The 16,993-nt window shown below is 46.7% G+C and overlaps 1 protein-coding gene across 5 annotated transcripts in view; it reads right to left on the reverse strand.

The window, feature by feature from the left end:
• Positions 1-16,993, reverse strand: part of FNDC3A (fibronectin type III domain containing 3A) — a 3,436,199-nt gene that overhangs the window by 246,342 nt on the left and 3,172,864 nt on the right. For all 5 annotated transcript variants that reach the window (XM_069639023.1, XM_069639022.1, XM_069639027.1 and 2 more), the window contains one exon: positions 11,176-11,303. In XM_069639023.1, the coding sequence (XP_069495124.1) occupies positions 11,176-11,303 (128 nt within the window). The remainder of the gene's footprint in view (positions 1-11,175; positions 11,304-16,993) is intronic.

Here is a 16,993-nt window from a genome sequence, read left to right on the forward strand (position 1 = left end):
CCAATGATATGGTGTGCTATGGCACTGGCGGAGTGGGTAAAGGGCGCAGGTGTCCAGCTGGTTTTCGATGGTCTGATTTGTTCCTCAGACAACATTCGCATGTTTGTATATACTGTTGAACATCTTGCTTGAGACCTGGCCACCAGAAATGTCGAGTTAACAATTCACAGGTTTTTGCATTGCCGGGGTGCCCCACAAAAGGAGAATCATGACACCACCTGATGGCTTGTTGACGGATAACTGGTGTGGGTAGATATAAGGCTGTTCCAAAAAAGGGTAACCCATCTTTCACGGTTTTCTTCTTGCTTGGGTCGTTCCACTGGGCCAACTCCTGTGCGGTTAATGCTTTCCTGATTTCAGAGAACATGTCATCTACCACTATAGATCCAATTATACGAGTTGGTGGCACGATAGGCTTTGGCTCTTCCGATTGATCGGTTTTCGAGTCTGGTTCTGGATAGCGAGACAAAATATCAGCCTTCCTGTTCTCCACTCCGGGGCGGAATGTAACTACAAAATCGAAGTCCGCGAAGTACATGGCCCATCGCAATTGTCGGGGACTAAGCGCCTTGGCGGATTTCAGGAATTGCAGATTTCTGTGATCAGTCAGGATTGTTATAGTGTGTCGGGCCCCCATCAGATAGTGACGCCATTCACTGAACGCCGCTTTTATGGCTAGTAATTCTGTCCGCTATGACATAGTTACGTTCTGCTGGTAAGAGGGTACGAGAATAATACGCTACTGGGTGCAACTGGCCGGTGTTATTCCGTTGGGACAAAATGGCTCCTAGAGCGTAACTTGAAGCGTCGGTTTCGATGACATAGGGGCGGGTAGGGTCCGCATGTGATAACACTGGGGCTGTAGTGAATGCCTTCTTTAAAGCTTGAAAACTTGTTTCTGCGGCCGTATCCCATTGGAACACTACTCCTTTCTTCAACAGGCGAGTGATTGGTTGTACTTTACTCGCGAACCCATCAATAAATCGGCGATAAAAGTTTGCAAACCCCAGTACTGTCTGCACATCCTTAACTGATGTTGGTGACGGCCAATCAATTATAGCCCGTACCTTGTTTTGGTCCATGGTTACTCCTTCTGGTGAAAGGATGAATCCTAGGAATTCCACCGTTGTTTGATGAAAAACACATTTCTCAAGTTTTGCATATAATTTGTGTTCCCTCAAACGTTGTAGTACGGCTTTTACATGCCCTTGATGCTCTTCCAGGTTCCGAGAGTAGATGAGGATATCATCGATGTAGACGATAGCAAAGATGTCCAAATATCCCCGCAGAACCTCATCCAGGAAATGCTGAAAGGCGGCGGGTGCGTTACAGAGGCCGAATGGCATAACCTGATATTCGTAGAGCCCGTACTTGGTTCTAAAGGCAGTCTTCCATTCGTCTCCCTCACGCACCCGCACCAAGTGGTAAGCCCCTCTTAAGTCGAGCTTGGTGTAAATCTTTGCATTCCGCACCTGGTCTAATAGAGTGGGTATTAAGGGCGGAGGGTACCGGTTCTTGATCGTTATCCTGTTGATTGCCCTATAGTCAATACAAGTCCTCAAGTCCCCGGTCTTTTTTGGGACGAAGAACAAGGGCGACGAAACCGGTGACATTGAGTGTCGAATAAACCCGTTAGCCAGATTAGTCTCAATGTATTTCCGGAGGTGTTCGTTTTCAGCCTCCGTTAAAGCATAGATCCGACTACATGGCAACGCTGCTCCAGGCTCCAAATCAATCCTGCAGTCAAACGTCCGATGAGGTGGTAGGGTTTCTGCAGCGGCCTTACTGAAAACATCCCTGTAAACTTGATAGACAGTTGGTAGGGCTTCCATGCCCCCAACCACATGCCCTTGGTTTGACACTGGCTGGATTTCTGGGATTCCGGCGGAGGGTCGACAGCAATGTTCTGAGCAATAACTGGATGTAAAACGCACTGAGCCCTGAGTCCAGTGCACTTCCGGATTATGAGTTCTTAACCAGGGCAATCCTAAAATCATTCCAAATTGTGGTGCCGCAATTACATCGAATCGTATGTCCTCATGATGTCCAGAGGTGCATTCTAAATGTACCCACCTGGTCTGCTTGGTTATAGGACCCGACGTGAGCGGTGATCCGTCCACCGATTTGACCTCCTCCGGACACTCCTTGTTGCTAAGAGGTATTCGTAATTCTGATGCTAAGTCTTGATCAATAAAATTGCCTGTTGCTCCAGAGTCCACCATTAGGGTTACGGGCACTTGTTGGTTTGCCCAACTAACCTGACCAGAAAGTGTCACATGAGTTACCAGCGCATGATGGGTATTTGCCAAAAGTCTCGGGGTGTTTTCAAGTTGGCTCGCCCGGGCCACCCTCACTGGCGAGCTCTCTCGTTTCCCGGCAAGTCTTTCTTGGGTTTGTTTGGACATTCTTTAACGAAGTGTCCCCCCTTACCACAATACAGGCAGAGTTTTTCTCTGCGCCTCTTGTCTTTTTCCTCTTTAGTCAGAGGCCCACGTACTGTTCCTATCTGCATGGGTTCTTCAATTGATTTCTCGGGTCTTAATGCCTTAGGTTGTTGATCTAACCTAGCCACAGGCCTTACATCCCATTTTCTTTTGTCCTGCCTCCTTTCGCTTTGCCGTTGATCCAGTCGCAACGCAAGATCAATCATTGAGGAACAATTATCCGGTTGAGGATCCACTTGCACAATGAGATCCTTCATCTCATCACGTAACCCTTGATAAAAGAGGGCTAAACGTTTTTCTTCCAGCCAATCTGTCTCCACAGCTAAGCGGTTAAACGTGGTTACGTAAGTCACGAGATCCTTTCCACCCTGACGCAGAGAAAGCAACTCCCTATCCTTGATTAAAGTTGCAGCTTTGCGGTTAAAGATCTTTCCAAATGCCTCAAGAAAAACGTCCCAATCATACAGTACAAGATCATCCTTAGACACAAGGGGGGTGGCCCAAGACGCTGCGTCTCCACCCAGATACGATATCACAAATGCAGTCCGAGACTGGGCGTTGCGAAAAATGTTTGGCTTGGTGATAAAATGCAATTGACACTGCATGATGAACTGGTTGAATCGTTGAGGGTCCCCATGATACCTTTCTGGGGCTGCTAATGGTAAAGGAGGTTCCGTTGACACATGTACTTGGACTGGGGTGGGTGGCACGGGATCCCTAGGCAAGGGGGTAGCTTGAGCGGTACTTTGCAGAGTAAGTGTGTGTACCTGCCCTGCTAGATTTACATAGTCCTGGCGAGTAGCCTGTAACTCCCCTTTTAAATCTCGCAGGGCCGCTAGTACCTCCTCCATGGTGTCGTGCTACCCAGGCGCTTGACGATCCTTGGGCTTGCGCTACTGTCAAGAACTCAACCTTGCGCAGGGGCAGCACGTACACCTACCTCCCCGTTGGGTCTTGGCACCCGGTTAGGTAGACAACACGGGTCACCGCGACCCGCCGGGGAAAGAGGGTTAGGGTCCGTTGAATTGGATAGGTAGAGGGTTGTTGGTTAACCGGGTAAAAGGGGAGGAAGGGTAGGAATGGGTCATGGATAAGAAGGGATTAGGAAAGGTCCGCCTTGGTGTTCTGCCTGGGACTCCTGAGATCGACGGTACTCCGCCCTTGCACGCTTCCACACTCACAACTAACTTGCCCCCAAAACTCTGTGACTTCTATACACGGTTCACTTACAGTATGGAAACATCATGGGAAAGGACATCATGAACACGCTACAATTTCTGATATAGAGTTGGCAGTTCGTCTACCAACCCACAAGGTAAGCATTATCTATAACACCTTAAAAGTACCCAAATGAGCACTTAGCTTCGTTTGATGGTACCGGGTGGCGTGCCAGGCGACTGCCAGAGTTCGTGCCGTTAGACTACGGTGGCGCAGCGGGTTCTGGCCACTGATACAGTGGGATGCCGCTACAAGGAAATCAAAAACAAGAGTGAGCTCAGGTCGCAAACTGGGCCCGTCACCGTGCTCTCACACGCTGATGTGTTCCCCCAAGAATCTGCAAGGGCCGTGTTGCTTCACACGGCAACAAATAGTGCAAACTGGGTTACGATCGCCCCAAGAATCTGCCAAGGCCGTGTTGCTTCACACGGCAACGAAACAGTTAAACTGAGTTACGAGGTGGCCACTTGGCCTTAACTAGTATCACCGGAGCTTTCCTCAGCCCGGCGCTCATACCGGCTAGAATCCCACAACGTTGCATGCACTATTGTTTTTGTCTATGAACCAGCGGTTCGTAAAAGCAGAGAAATGCACTTATCTTGCCGGAGGCGCGGGGCCTGCAGAGATCGCAGGCGGGGAATGGCCCCGCGGGTCGCTGCCTGCAGGAGCCCTCAGTTTACACGTCCGCTCCCATCCGAGTCTGTTAGCGCAAGCGGGGATCCGTGCGCTCGTCGCGCGCATGCGCGGACCTTCGGGCGTTGTCCCACGGAGTTCCACTGCTTGCGAGCACGCGAGCTTGCTGGGACTTGTAGTTCTGGCTACCGGATGGCGTTTTCTGCCATTTGCAGCCAATGTTCTGCAACGAGGACACAACAGTGTTCTGAAATATGGTACTTTATGGCTCCTGCTGGACCTAATCCCCACGCTGGACACAGCTGAGGCAGTGGGGGTCCTGACACCAGTCCACCTTCTCGAAAGCTTTGGTTGCATCCAGCGCCAGAAGGGCCAATTGTTGGGATTCCCGACTGGCGACCTCTATTAGGTCCAGTGCCCTGCGAATGTTGTCTTTTGTCGACCTGTGGTTTATAAACCCCATTTGATCCGGGTCTATGATGCTCAGAAGGATAGGTGCAAGGAGATTGGCCAGGATCCTGGTGTATATATTGGCATCCAAGTTCAACAGAGAGATGGGTCTATGCAAACTGTTTTCTTGGGGATCCTTTCCAGGCTTGAGAATGAGGACTGTGATGGATTCCTGCATCGTTGGGGTAACCGTTCCAGTGGCCGCGAATGAGTTTAAGAGGCAGGTCAGGGGGGCCACTAATTGGGGCCGGAAGAGTTTATAGAAGCGGGTGGAGAATCCGTCCGGGCCTGGGGCTCTAGGCTTCAAGCTTTTAATGGCTACCTCTACTTCCTCATTTGTAATAGGCGCTTCAAGTTCTTCTCTCGCCGTCGGAATCAGGAGTGGGGAGCTGCCTTTTGGATGTATGAGCGCTGCTCGTCCAGGTCTCTCGGGGCTGCCATCATTATTTATGACAGATGGGCGACCGCCAGTCGTAGTTTCTCGTGGTCCGCATACTGGACAGCCGGCCGTGAATCGCAAAGGCCCAGGATGGCATTTCTGCTCCTCTCCTTAGCCAGCTTATTAACCAGCAGCTTGTTAGCCTTGTTGTTATGGACATAATACCATTGTTTGGTTCCGGTTAGCAGGTTCGCTGTGGCGTCAGTGTAGTACGCCTCGAGCCTCTTCCTTGCCATCTGTAAGACCCTGTATGATTTCGGGGACCAGCCCTTTCGTTTGTGAATAGCTACGGCTTCACAAACTTTGCCTTCCAGAATAGTGCGGGTTGCCTGCTTCTTTTTGTGGAATGCAGCGCCTTGGGCGATCAGTTCCCCTCTAAGCACTGCTTTCGTGGCGTCCCAGGTGTTAGCCGGGGAGGTGTCCTCGTCACTGTTTTACGCGAAGAAGTTTTTAATTGCGCTGGCTATCGAGTCTCTCACTGCCATTTCCCCCAAAATGGGGTCATATAGGTTCCACTGGTGGCAAGGAGGAGGATCTGGGTTATTGGACCGCAGGGTTAGTGTGACTGGAGTGTGGTCCGAGAGGATCCGGGGGCCAATCGTCACGTCGTCTGTGAAGGCTAGGATCTGGGGGGAGGCCAGGAGCAGGTCGATCCTAGAGAAGGTACAGTGCACATACGAAGAGAAGGTGAAGTTTTTCTCTTCCGGGGACAACACCCTCCAGGTGTCCACAATGTTCAGCGTGTGGAACAAATGGAGCAGGACTGCAGCTAACTTCAGATCCCTGGAGGTCAGGGGATGGGATCTGTCCTTGAGGGGGTCCGGGACCCCGTTGAAGTCTCCTCCAATGACGACTTGCCCTTCAATGAATGGAAGGAGGGAATCTTCTAGGTCTTGATAGACCCTTCCTGGTGTTCATTCGGGGTGTAGGCTGAGATGAGGGTATAAAGTTGGCCAAAGATGATGCATTTGATAGCAATAAACCCTCCTGGCATCGTAGCGAGTCTAGGATCTGGGGCTTCAAGTCTTTTGCGAAGAGAATAGCGGTGCCTCCCTTCTTAGTTCCGTTGGATGCCAAGAATTGTAGAGGGAAGAGTCTGTTAAGCAGGTGAGAAAAGTCCACTGGGATTAAATGTGTTTCTTGTAGAAAAGCGATCGAGGTCCCATAATTTTGTAGCCTTTGCAGAATGGATTTTCTCTTCGGGGGGAGTTCAAGCACCTGACATGCGGGGGTGGCTCGTCGAAATTCGTTTGCTGTGGGGAGGAGGATTGGGGGGGGGGGGAGTTAAGTCAGCCATAGCAGTGAGGGAATGGCTATTTTAGGATCTCCTTTGGTTGAAGGTTTTAAAGGTAGTCTCCAACGGGAGATATGAACTTTCAACATCAGCCTCCAACGGGAGGTCCAAACTATGACCAGGGGGACCCATTTTGAACTATCGGTACATCCCCTAGCCATCCGGGCTGTCCTCCGACAGCCTAACCAACATGGTTGGAAATCTCTCCGAGGGTAATATGGTGACATCCACCTTGGAGGAGGGTATGGACCGCATGGGGTCCACGGCGAGCTTAAAAGGGTTTAGATGGTTCCAACGCTATGTGTCCTTCAAGAGAGTCCTCACTCGTCACTTGGGTTTGCGGCTTCTCTGCACTCTTGACCAGGGGGCCTGTTTCGGCTTGGGGGAGGTTGTGTTCGGAGCAGGGCTTGTTCGGCCCGGGAAGGGTGGATCTGTGCCCCCGGGGGAGTCCGGACGCAGGATTGATGCTGCGTCGTCGAGGTGGCTGATGGTGCGGGGGGTACCCTTGTACGAACATTGTAGTGCCGTGGGAAACAGCCACCGGTAGCGGATCTGCTGGTCTCGGAGGAAGAGCGAGAGTGGACGGAACATTCTGCGCTTCTAGAGAGTTAGAGGGGAGAGGTCCTGGAAGATCTGAAGTGGGGAGCCCTTGAAAGAGAGATCATCCCTTTGGTTTGAGCTTTTTATATCGATTCATTTCTACGGGACTACTAAATTGGATGTTATGAGACATAAGAAATGTTATAGAATTGATATGTGACTTCACATTAGGGCTAAGACTGCCACACAAGACAGAATCCTGACTATAAGAGGATATCATATTAGATTTAGGACCTTATTGGTCTAGGTAACATTTCACACAATTTACTTGGGTTTCCTCATGAGAGGGACTTGTGCAATGACAGCAGGCCATCAAATATTTGGGAATTATGGAACATTCATCCTCAAAAGAAGATTAACAGTACATCTTTCCCAAAGGAGTCACCACTTCCCCCTGGCAGCCTTCTCCTCCTATGTGATCCTCCCGCATGATCACAGACCAAGGGTTAGGATCAGGTAGCGGCTGCCTTCCACTGGCCATATAGGAGGAGACCTTAGGCTGGGGTTTAGTGAGGACTTCTCAGGATTCATCACAGTTACCTCCTACTCTTTGAAAATCAAAGACCTTGGACCTCATTAGGAGTAAGCCGGTCTGGGAAAAAATGCTGGTAAAACAACCAGTGCTACCAGCTCTGGCATATTCCCCAGAGCGGCATACTCCGAGTCGGACGGTAGGGGCAGTTAACTACTGGGAGGACTGCCCTGCTGGAAGTTCAGGCCCCTACCGTCATAGAAATCACTGAACCACTGGGCCTGTTCAAAACAATGCCAGTGATTCAGTGGAATGGGAACTTATCGCTGTTTCCGGCACCCGTAATATCCCAGTAACACCAGGATATCAGGTTCCAGTAACAGTAAGGGGAGTCTGCCGGAAACCCGCTGGTAGCACCGATCTGTTACCGGCGGACTTGTAATGAGGGCCATAGACTTGAAAAAGTCTGTTCTAGGCTGAGGTTTGAAAGCCTTCGACACCACTGTTGAAGACTTCGAGGTCGAGGAAGTCGATTCGAGAGATGTCGAACCAGTGGAGGTGTCAGGCTTAGCCTTCAACCTTGTCTAGAGACTTCAAGGTCTCCAAAGTTTTTCGAGGGTGCTTTGAAGGTTTTTACCTGGCTTGAGGGCGCACAAGCAGCAACCTCTGTGCACTCCTTATCAGCATTATGAGGCTCGATAGGACCGGAACCCTCCTTTAACTTCTTAGAAGGGGGTTGGAGATGCTGCCTTCTAAAAGACCTTCATCATCTTGAGGCGAAAGTCCTCCCATTCGGCTTTGGTACCCGACTTGCCTGGAAAACTCACTCTGTAGTCGGGCGAGGAGTCCAAAGATGAAGAGTGCAAAAAATGCTGTCTCTTCTTCAATCTTTCGCAGGAAGACGAAGAATGGCTTATGGAACAAGAGTGCTTCGAATGTTTTGAGTACTTAGGAGGCGGCACGCCTCTCGAACTTATCTCGTCCGAAGACCTGCCCTTGTAAGGAGTGGTCAAGTAGGATTTTGAAGGGGGTCTACCCAGAACGAGTTTACCCTTCCTCTCTTTCAAGGCCTTTCCTGTCATGGACTGACAGTAACCGCAGTCATCGACCTAGTGGTCGAGTCCAAGGCACCAAAGGCAAATACGGTGGGGGACAGTGATAGACATCATCAACCCAAAATCTGCACACCTTTTAAAGCAAGTTTTTGGAGCAGACATTTTGAAAGAAACTGCTAATATGCAGTAGAAATGAACTGTGAAAGCGTGCTGTGCATGCGGAAAAACAGAACTACGGTAATAGCACAGTGTGTGCTAAACATACTGAAGGTGACGTCATACTCGAGAGTTGACAGAGGTCGCCAAGGGACACAAGATCTATGACACATCGACGCATGGCACCCTCTGCTGTGAAACATTTCCAAATCAGATACCGCTGGATGGGATATATCATAGATGAGGAATACGTCGGAGGACACAATCCATTCAAGTGTTAATTCACACCTTCCAGATAAACCTGCCATAACATGCTATCACTGGAAGGGTGTCTTGGATAATCACTTCTAAACGGCACCGTCAGTCATGAGGATCTTTGCATTTTAGGAGGTGGGGTCATTTAATTAACTAGATAAAAAAAAGAAAAAGGGATTTGATAGCAAGGGTGATCTGCAGAATGGAGTGCTGGAGGAAACCCCTTCCTTTGGTCACAAGGCTGAAGTTCGCGCCACTAGATTTGTTGTTCTCTTTTAGGCCATGCCTGTAATGGATTAGGTCTTGTTTAGTTTTGCAGAAGACCAATCTAGAAATAAAAGGTACCACATCATACTATATAATAAAAGGCCAGGCATATGTTTGTCCATAGCCACACTTAGCCTGTTGTCACCACTAGAGGGAGCTGTTGCCTAAGGAAATATGTAGTGGTCCTACTGTGTGAAAGTAAACCCAGTTCTGCAGGCTTTCGGCTGGGATTTTAGTGGATGCTAGAAAGCCTGAACGCACAGAATGTTGGGAGGTGTTGTTCTGCAGGCTTTTGGCTATTTCAGCAGGGATTCCAGTGGATGTTTAAGTGAAAGTGGGACCGTGAATACAAACGCAGAGGGCGAGATCAGCCCTGTCACACTTGCGCAACGGGTCAGGTCAGCAGTGGGTTTTAATTGTCACCGAGTGGAACAGTACAATAATGGAAAAAAAATGTTGATAATTTTTTGGTTAAGATGCAAAACAAGACTTTGCAAAACGAATCATATTGTTATTATATGGTTTTAACAGTAGGCCAATGTACGCCTTTTTGAGTTATTACTGTTCCCAATAAAAAATCACTGACAGCTCAAATGCAGATAACATATCTGCTCCCCCTATTCAAGCTGAGTATTCAAACCATAACACTACCAATGATGTGCTCATGAAGCATGTACATGCGTATACAATCTTAAACTCAGCACCAAACATCAATAGGGGCTCAGGATTGAGATCCTATGCTATAGGACCATATATAAAGTGACATTTTGGGTATGGCTAAAACCTCGCTCATGGACAGTGCTGTTTGCGTCTAGCGCCACACAGTGAAGCGATTGGAGAGGTGCAGGTTGCCTTTAAGACTATCTGCAAGGGGGAAAGGAAGTAAATATAGAGAAATCTGATCAGTAAGACAGAGCATCATATCATAGTAGAGCGTATATTGCATGTTGGTCGGTATTACAAAGGTTGATGAAAAATACTGTATATTTAATGTGCTTTTTATATTTGTTCTGCAGTCTACTCTCAATTTCTATTATATAGTGATAATATGCATTACTTTTCATTGCTAAAAACCTCTATAGTGTTTCACATGAAAATGTTTATTGCAGGCTTTATGGATTCACCCTCCACTTTGTTCCATTGGTACTGCCTCTACATGCATTTAAACTATCACAAACACCACCTATCCCTCTTATCAGTCACAACCTTTGATATTCATCTAACTGGTTCCTGGTTCACCTGTCCTCTTCCCTTCGGCCCTTTTGTATACTCCAGCTGACCATGATCAGGTTACCCTTGACAGGGACATAACACCTAGTTCCAGACATGCCTCAGCGCTGTAAGAGCACTGCAGTGGTGATAAACATACTCTGACATATGCTAAATAGATCCACATATTTCATTTAAGTTAATTATTTAACATTAAACCTTTAAAAAAAGAAATGTGCCCAAAGATTTCAATTGTCTATATGACCACTGAACCTAGGAAAGCAAAGCAAACCAACCCAACACAGCAAAATAAGGGATCAAAATTAGAATAAAATAACATTGTCACAAATAATTTTCTTTAAAAAAAATATATGTATTATTTACATATTTTACAATTGATCACATAAAGAAAACTAAACCAGACAAAGTATGTAAGATACTACGTGATACTAGGAATAAAGAAAAACAACTGGCAAAAACGGATTGTCCCACCCTCTTCAGAAACATCCTTTAAATTATCAAAAAAGAAATTGGAAATATAAACTGCAACATAATTTAGCAACTGAACACGATAGAGCAGGTCTTGTATTTCATGAGTAGGTCTTGTATTTCATGAACATTTAATATTTGCTTAATGGAATGTCAGATCTTTATAGAACAATATATATACTGATTGTACATACCTGCTTGAATTCAGAATCCTTTCCCACCAAAAGTTGAAGAATGTAAACAATAGGATCTTCTTTCATTGGTTGCAAAACCTCCCAAGTTATTTCGCAGGTGTGATCATTTACTCTGTCTATTCTTAGAACTGCAAAGAGAAAGAATAAGCAAGTTTGAACATGAAAGAATTAAAATTAAATACTTGATTACTAATCTGTTAAAATAATTGTCAGAAATATGTTATAAAGAACTTACTTATTTCTTATGGCTTGATTCTGTTAAAAGGCAGTATGTACTAGTGTTGTGAAAAGTGTAACACATCCTTTTCCTCATGCCTGGTACGCGCTAGCCTCAAGGAAGCTTGTTTTTTTTCCGCTACTAAAAAAAACTATCCTAGGACCCTACAATACCTAACAATTACAGGCCCATCACTACAGTCCCTTTCCACCTAAAGATCTTGGATAGAGCAGTGTACCTCCAAATCCAGCAATATTTGGAGACTAACTGCATCCTAGGAACTCACCAATCAGGCTTCCGTCCTCGTCATGGCATGAAATCTGCTTTGCTATACCTTAAGAAGGAGAAATTACTTCCCGTAATGTTATTTCTATGGATTCTTCTCCTGTTGTTTCCTCATCCGATGGATATTGCCTCCAGCTCCACTGCTTCGGAAAACATTCGACAGAGGGCGTAGTGGACCACCAACCCACCGTCGATCCATCTTGCTCTGTGTCTGGTTGTCAGCTCCGGACGTGACGTCAGGCGTCGTATGAACACCACGTCACTACGCCCAACATCAGTTCCCCTTTTTGTACCCCCCCCTCCCGCGAGCACCACATGCTGCATAGGAAAACAGAGAGAACAAAACGGGCTAATGAGCCCTTAAAAAAGAAGTAACTATAGATCTCTGAAGGAGGAACAATTGAACAAACACTACAAGTAGCATTAGAAAAATATTTTTTTTAAATTAAATTTATTTTCTTAAACCTGGGGCAGGACTACAGAAAAAAAACACAGAGGACCATCACCAAGTCAACATGAAAGTGAAGATGCGCGCCAACCACTGACTTTCTGAGCGGGGCTGGATGGGAGGGGAGATGAGGAATCTGCGGGAGAAGAATCCATAGAAAGAATATTACGGTAAGTCATTTCTCCTTCAATGGATTGCCTTTCTCCCGCAGATTACTTATCTGATAGACTCCCAAAGCAGTAAATGAAGGAGGCGGGCAGAAAGTTATACCAAGAAATTTTGCAGCACTGCCATGCCACAACGCGCATCAGCTGTACGAGCCACATCCAAATTATAGTGCTTAGCAAAGGTATGAAAGGATGACCAAGTCGCAGCGTGACAAATCTCCTGCACAGGGGCTCCCCTCTGCAATGCTGTTGATGCTGAGACTCCTCTTGTCGAATGGGCCCTGATGCCTGCTGGTAATTCCTTCCCAGCAGAATGGTAGCATTCAGATATGCAGAAAATGATCCAGCGGGATAAAGTTTGCTTGGTTATGGGCAGGCCCTTAATGGCTAAGGGAAAGGCCGTGAAGAGCTAGTCAGCTCTCCTGAAATCATCTGTCCTCGCAGTATAATAACTCAACGCCCTCTTCGGGTCTAGGTGATGTAACTGTTTCTCCTGCTTAGAAGGGTGCGGAGGAGGGCAGAATACTGGAAGGTTGATGGATTGTGACAGGTGAAATTCTAAGACAACCTTGGGGAGGAAGCCAGGCCTTACCCTGAGTGAAACATTCTCTCGGTGAAAAAATCGCAGGAAGGGCAGTTTACAGCATAAGGCCTGCGGATGTAATAGCCACCAAGAACGCTGTTTTCAAAGAGAGAAGCCGTAAGGCACAAGAGTGCATAGGCTCAAAGGGAGACACCATCAGAAATGTCAGAACCAGATAAAGGTCCCAATCCGGGACAACAAAGGGAGTTGCGGAAACCTATTTACAATGCCTTTCAGGAATTGTGCCATTACCGGGATCAGAACAAATTAACATTGATCCGGGATCTTTTAAATACAGACAAGGCTGCCAAATATCCTTTGACGGTGGTGACCTGAAGGCCTGAAGAGCCCAGTGACAGAAGGAACTCCATCACTGTGGTATTGGGGCTAGAGATGGGGTCAATCTCGTGTTCCCTGCCCCACGCCTCAAATCCTCTCCATCAGCACACATACAAAGATCTTGTAGATGGTCTGCGTGCAGCCAGCAACACCTCAAGTACTTTCTCAGAGAGGTCCCATTCATCATATCTCATCCACTCAAGAGCCACGCATGTAGGTTGAGGGATTCCTAGGTTAGGAGATCCGGACACCGAGGGAACCAGTGAGGTGGACAGATCCAAGAGGTCGGAGTACCCAGTTCTCCTCGCCCAGTCTGGGGCGATCAAGATCATGGTAGCTCATAACCTCTTCAACTTCCGGAGAACCCATGGAATGATGGGAACGTGTAAAGGAGAGGGAAGGTCCAATACACCAGAAACGCGTCCCCCAGTGCACCGTTCGCTGGGAATTCCCTCGAGCAAAACTGTTTGCATTTCCTGTTGTACTTTGTTTGCGAACAGATCCACTGCTAGGGTACCCCAGAGAGCGAAGACCTCCTCTAGGACTTCTGGGCACACTTCCCAATCATGCAAGACCGTGTTCCGCCTGCTAAGAGCATCCACCAAGTTATTCTCTGTGCCCGCCAGATGAATTGCTGAGATCGAGATCCTGTTCTCCAGCAACCAGAACCAAAGCATCTTCGCCTCCATGTAGAGGGGGTGGGAGTGCACACCATCTTGCTTGTTGAGTGTATTGCCACTGTGTTGTCCGTCAGAACGAGGACATGTTTCCCCTACAGAGACGGGGCAAATGCTTTCAGGGCAAGCCTAATAGCTCGCAGCTCCAGCCTGTTGATGTGACACCTGGCTTCCGTCGCTGACCAGAGGCCGCTCACCTGCAATTCCTCGCAGTCAGCGCCCCAACCCTTCAGAGATACATCTGTGACCACTCAGGTCTGAGGTCAAGGAGGCCAGAAGGGTTCCCCTGCTAAGAGACTGTTGCGGTCCGCACACCAGGACAGGTCGTCGACCACTGATGCGGACACCCTGAGGAGATCTGAGAGAGAGCTGAGGTACTGAGACCACTGATCCCTCAGGAGACATTGTAAGGATCTCATGCGCAACCTGGCCTCTGGCACTAGAAAAATGCAGGAGCCCATGAGGCCTAGGAGGCTGAGGAAGGAAGCCGCTGGTAGAGTGGCATGGTTCCGGAACAAGTCGACCATTTGTGTCAAGCCGACTACTCTCTCCTTCAGGAGGGAACGCCTTCCCCACCCGGGTGTCTAGGATTGCTTCGATGAACTGGAGCCTCTGGACTGGTGTCATGTGGGACTTCTTTAAATTTAGGGAGAAGCCCAGCCTGTGCAGCAGCAAGCAGGTGTCCTCTAAATGGGACGAGACCTGCGCTGCAGACTTCCCTCGGATCAGCCAGTCATCCAGATGTGGAAATATGTGGACCTCGGATCGCCTGAGGTGAGCCGCAACTACTGCCATGAGCTTGGTGAAGAACCTTGGGGCGGAGGTTAGACCAAAGGGAAGCACTTTGAACTGATAGTGCACATCTCCTATGGTGAACCTTAGGAACTTCCTGTGCATTCGATGGATTGGCACATGGAAATAAGCGTATTATAACTGAGGGGCGTAACCCCTATATTTGGACCTGGGTTTAGCAAATGGTTTGTAACGAAAGGAGGGTGTCTTATTAGATTAATTCATTATGCAACAAGTGTGCATATGTTCTAAAAGGGGCCGATAAGTGGCTATTGGTCTGTGACTCAGCAAAACCAAAAAGCATATATACTTCAGATTTAATAACAGATTTTTAATGTTAAGGAGGGTATTATTATTTTCCTTTCTTTAACATTGTTTTTATTTAAACTGGTTGCATTTTATTTTTCTCTAAAACCGTTGTAGGACCTAATTTTTATCCTCAGTTTCTTACATCAAGTAACACAAAACATCAAAACTCTACAGACATTTTGAAGATAAATATATAACCTAAAACAGTGTCTGGGTTATTACATATATTCAGTCATAAGAAGCCGAGTGAGGCTCTTGCTATATACAGTGCGCATGAAACAGAAAGTAAAAAATAAAACATTTAATCTGTATAACCAACATGACTCAATCAGTGAAGCATCCTGAAGAGTGTTAGTGAAAAATATATTCCCTTTTTGTCCAGGCCGGAAGTCTATCTGAACCTGTCTTCCCATAATTAGTTTGGGGCAGGGATAAGTGAGGTCAGGGTGGCCAAATCTATATACTGCACAATTGGTCAAAGGGACACCTGACCAAATAGTTGGTCGACGTTGCTGATGATTAGTAAAAGATAAGGACAGTTATCTTTGTCTTTTGACGTTTCGGCAGTATACGGTTTAGTTCACCTTCATCTGGACCTTTTGAACTGTAGGGCCTCTGAAGTGGGAACATCAAACACAGGAAGTGATGTCATTTGACCCCACCCCGATGTGATATCACGGGAAGCGATGGAACACAACCTTTCAGCCGTTGACAAAACAGGAAGTGGCATCACATAGCATTGTACTCTATGAAAAATATGGTTACGATATCACTATAATGTGATGTACATTTCATACAAGAATGGATCGCCATATGTATCATTAATATCAGTGTGTATAGGCCCATATTACCAAATTACTGTGAATGCAAGCAGACGTCCATGACCAAATGATAATGATGTGTTATTATATAGCACTTACGCTTAAGCGCTTTACATAGAAGAAATATACACCCAATATCACCCAACCTGTGTTGGTACCCATTTATCGACCTCAGAAGGATGGAAGGCTGAGTTGAGGTGTTTAAGAACAGACTAAATCAGTGACTCACCCCCTGAAGTGTGACTGAAACAAACCTTTAATGAGTCTAGCAATTATTGTATAGAATTCCAGAAAGACACATTTTTTGGAATTCCTATTCTTTCTTATTTAGGTTAATTGACTTGTGGTTCTTATTTTTCTTCTTTTTTAAGGGGCCTGAACAAGAAGGCTAGCCACTCTAGAATTAAAGAGCCACATGGTGCTGGCCACAGCCCAGGAGTTTGCATTGCGCAAAAAAAAAAAATCTCTTTTCATTTTTTTTTTTTTAGAGGTCGTAAAGGAGACCACATAGGTCGCAAGGGAGACCTCAGAGGTCAGAGAGCACTTGCGACCTCTTTCGACCCCCAAATGACGTCCATGTTATAAATTGTACCGCAACTAGGGCCTCGATGCCCATGGTTTTAGAGCGTTGCTATAAATGTAAAAGTAAATAAATAACATGTCTAATGAAAAGTTGACTAGTGTAAAAGGTTTGAGATATACCATACCTCAATAATCAAGGTTTAAAACATAAAATGACACCCAGATATTCACAATATTTTTCCCTGACAATAAGGGATTCTAACTATTTTTCTGCAGCAGATGGGTTGTTTTGTGGCGGCTATAGTAGATGCATGCAACATATGACTAGTAAATGAGTGACAGAGTGTATCCTTCACTGGAAATAATCAAAAGAAATCTTCTGGTTAATACTTTAGCAAGACTCTGTGAAAACGTTCTTTAAAGTTCAGTTCTTCAATTAGGCTACGATTCATCAAGAATGCATACAAGAAAATTGCAGATACTACAATTTGCACATCTGCGCACCCCAGTGCAAATCGCACAGTCATGGTGTTTCATAGAGAAGCCTATGTGCAGATAGACCACTTTCCCCAGGAAAAACTTACCTGGTAGAGAACATGCTCGTGGAAATGTCAGGCTCAGCATAAGGAGTAAACAGCCAGAGAGAAAACCAGAAGTG

This window comes from Ambystoma mexicanum, chromosome 7q, assembly GCF_040938575.1.
Source record: "Ambystoma mexicanum isolate Mex_15411 chromosome 7q, UKY_AmexF1_1, whole genome shotgun sequence".
NCBI classification, from domain to species: domain Eukaryota; kingdom Metazoa; phylum Chordata; class Amphibia; order Caudata; family Ambystomatidae; genus Ambystoma; species Ambystoma mexicanum.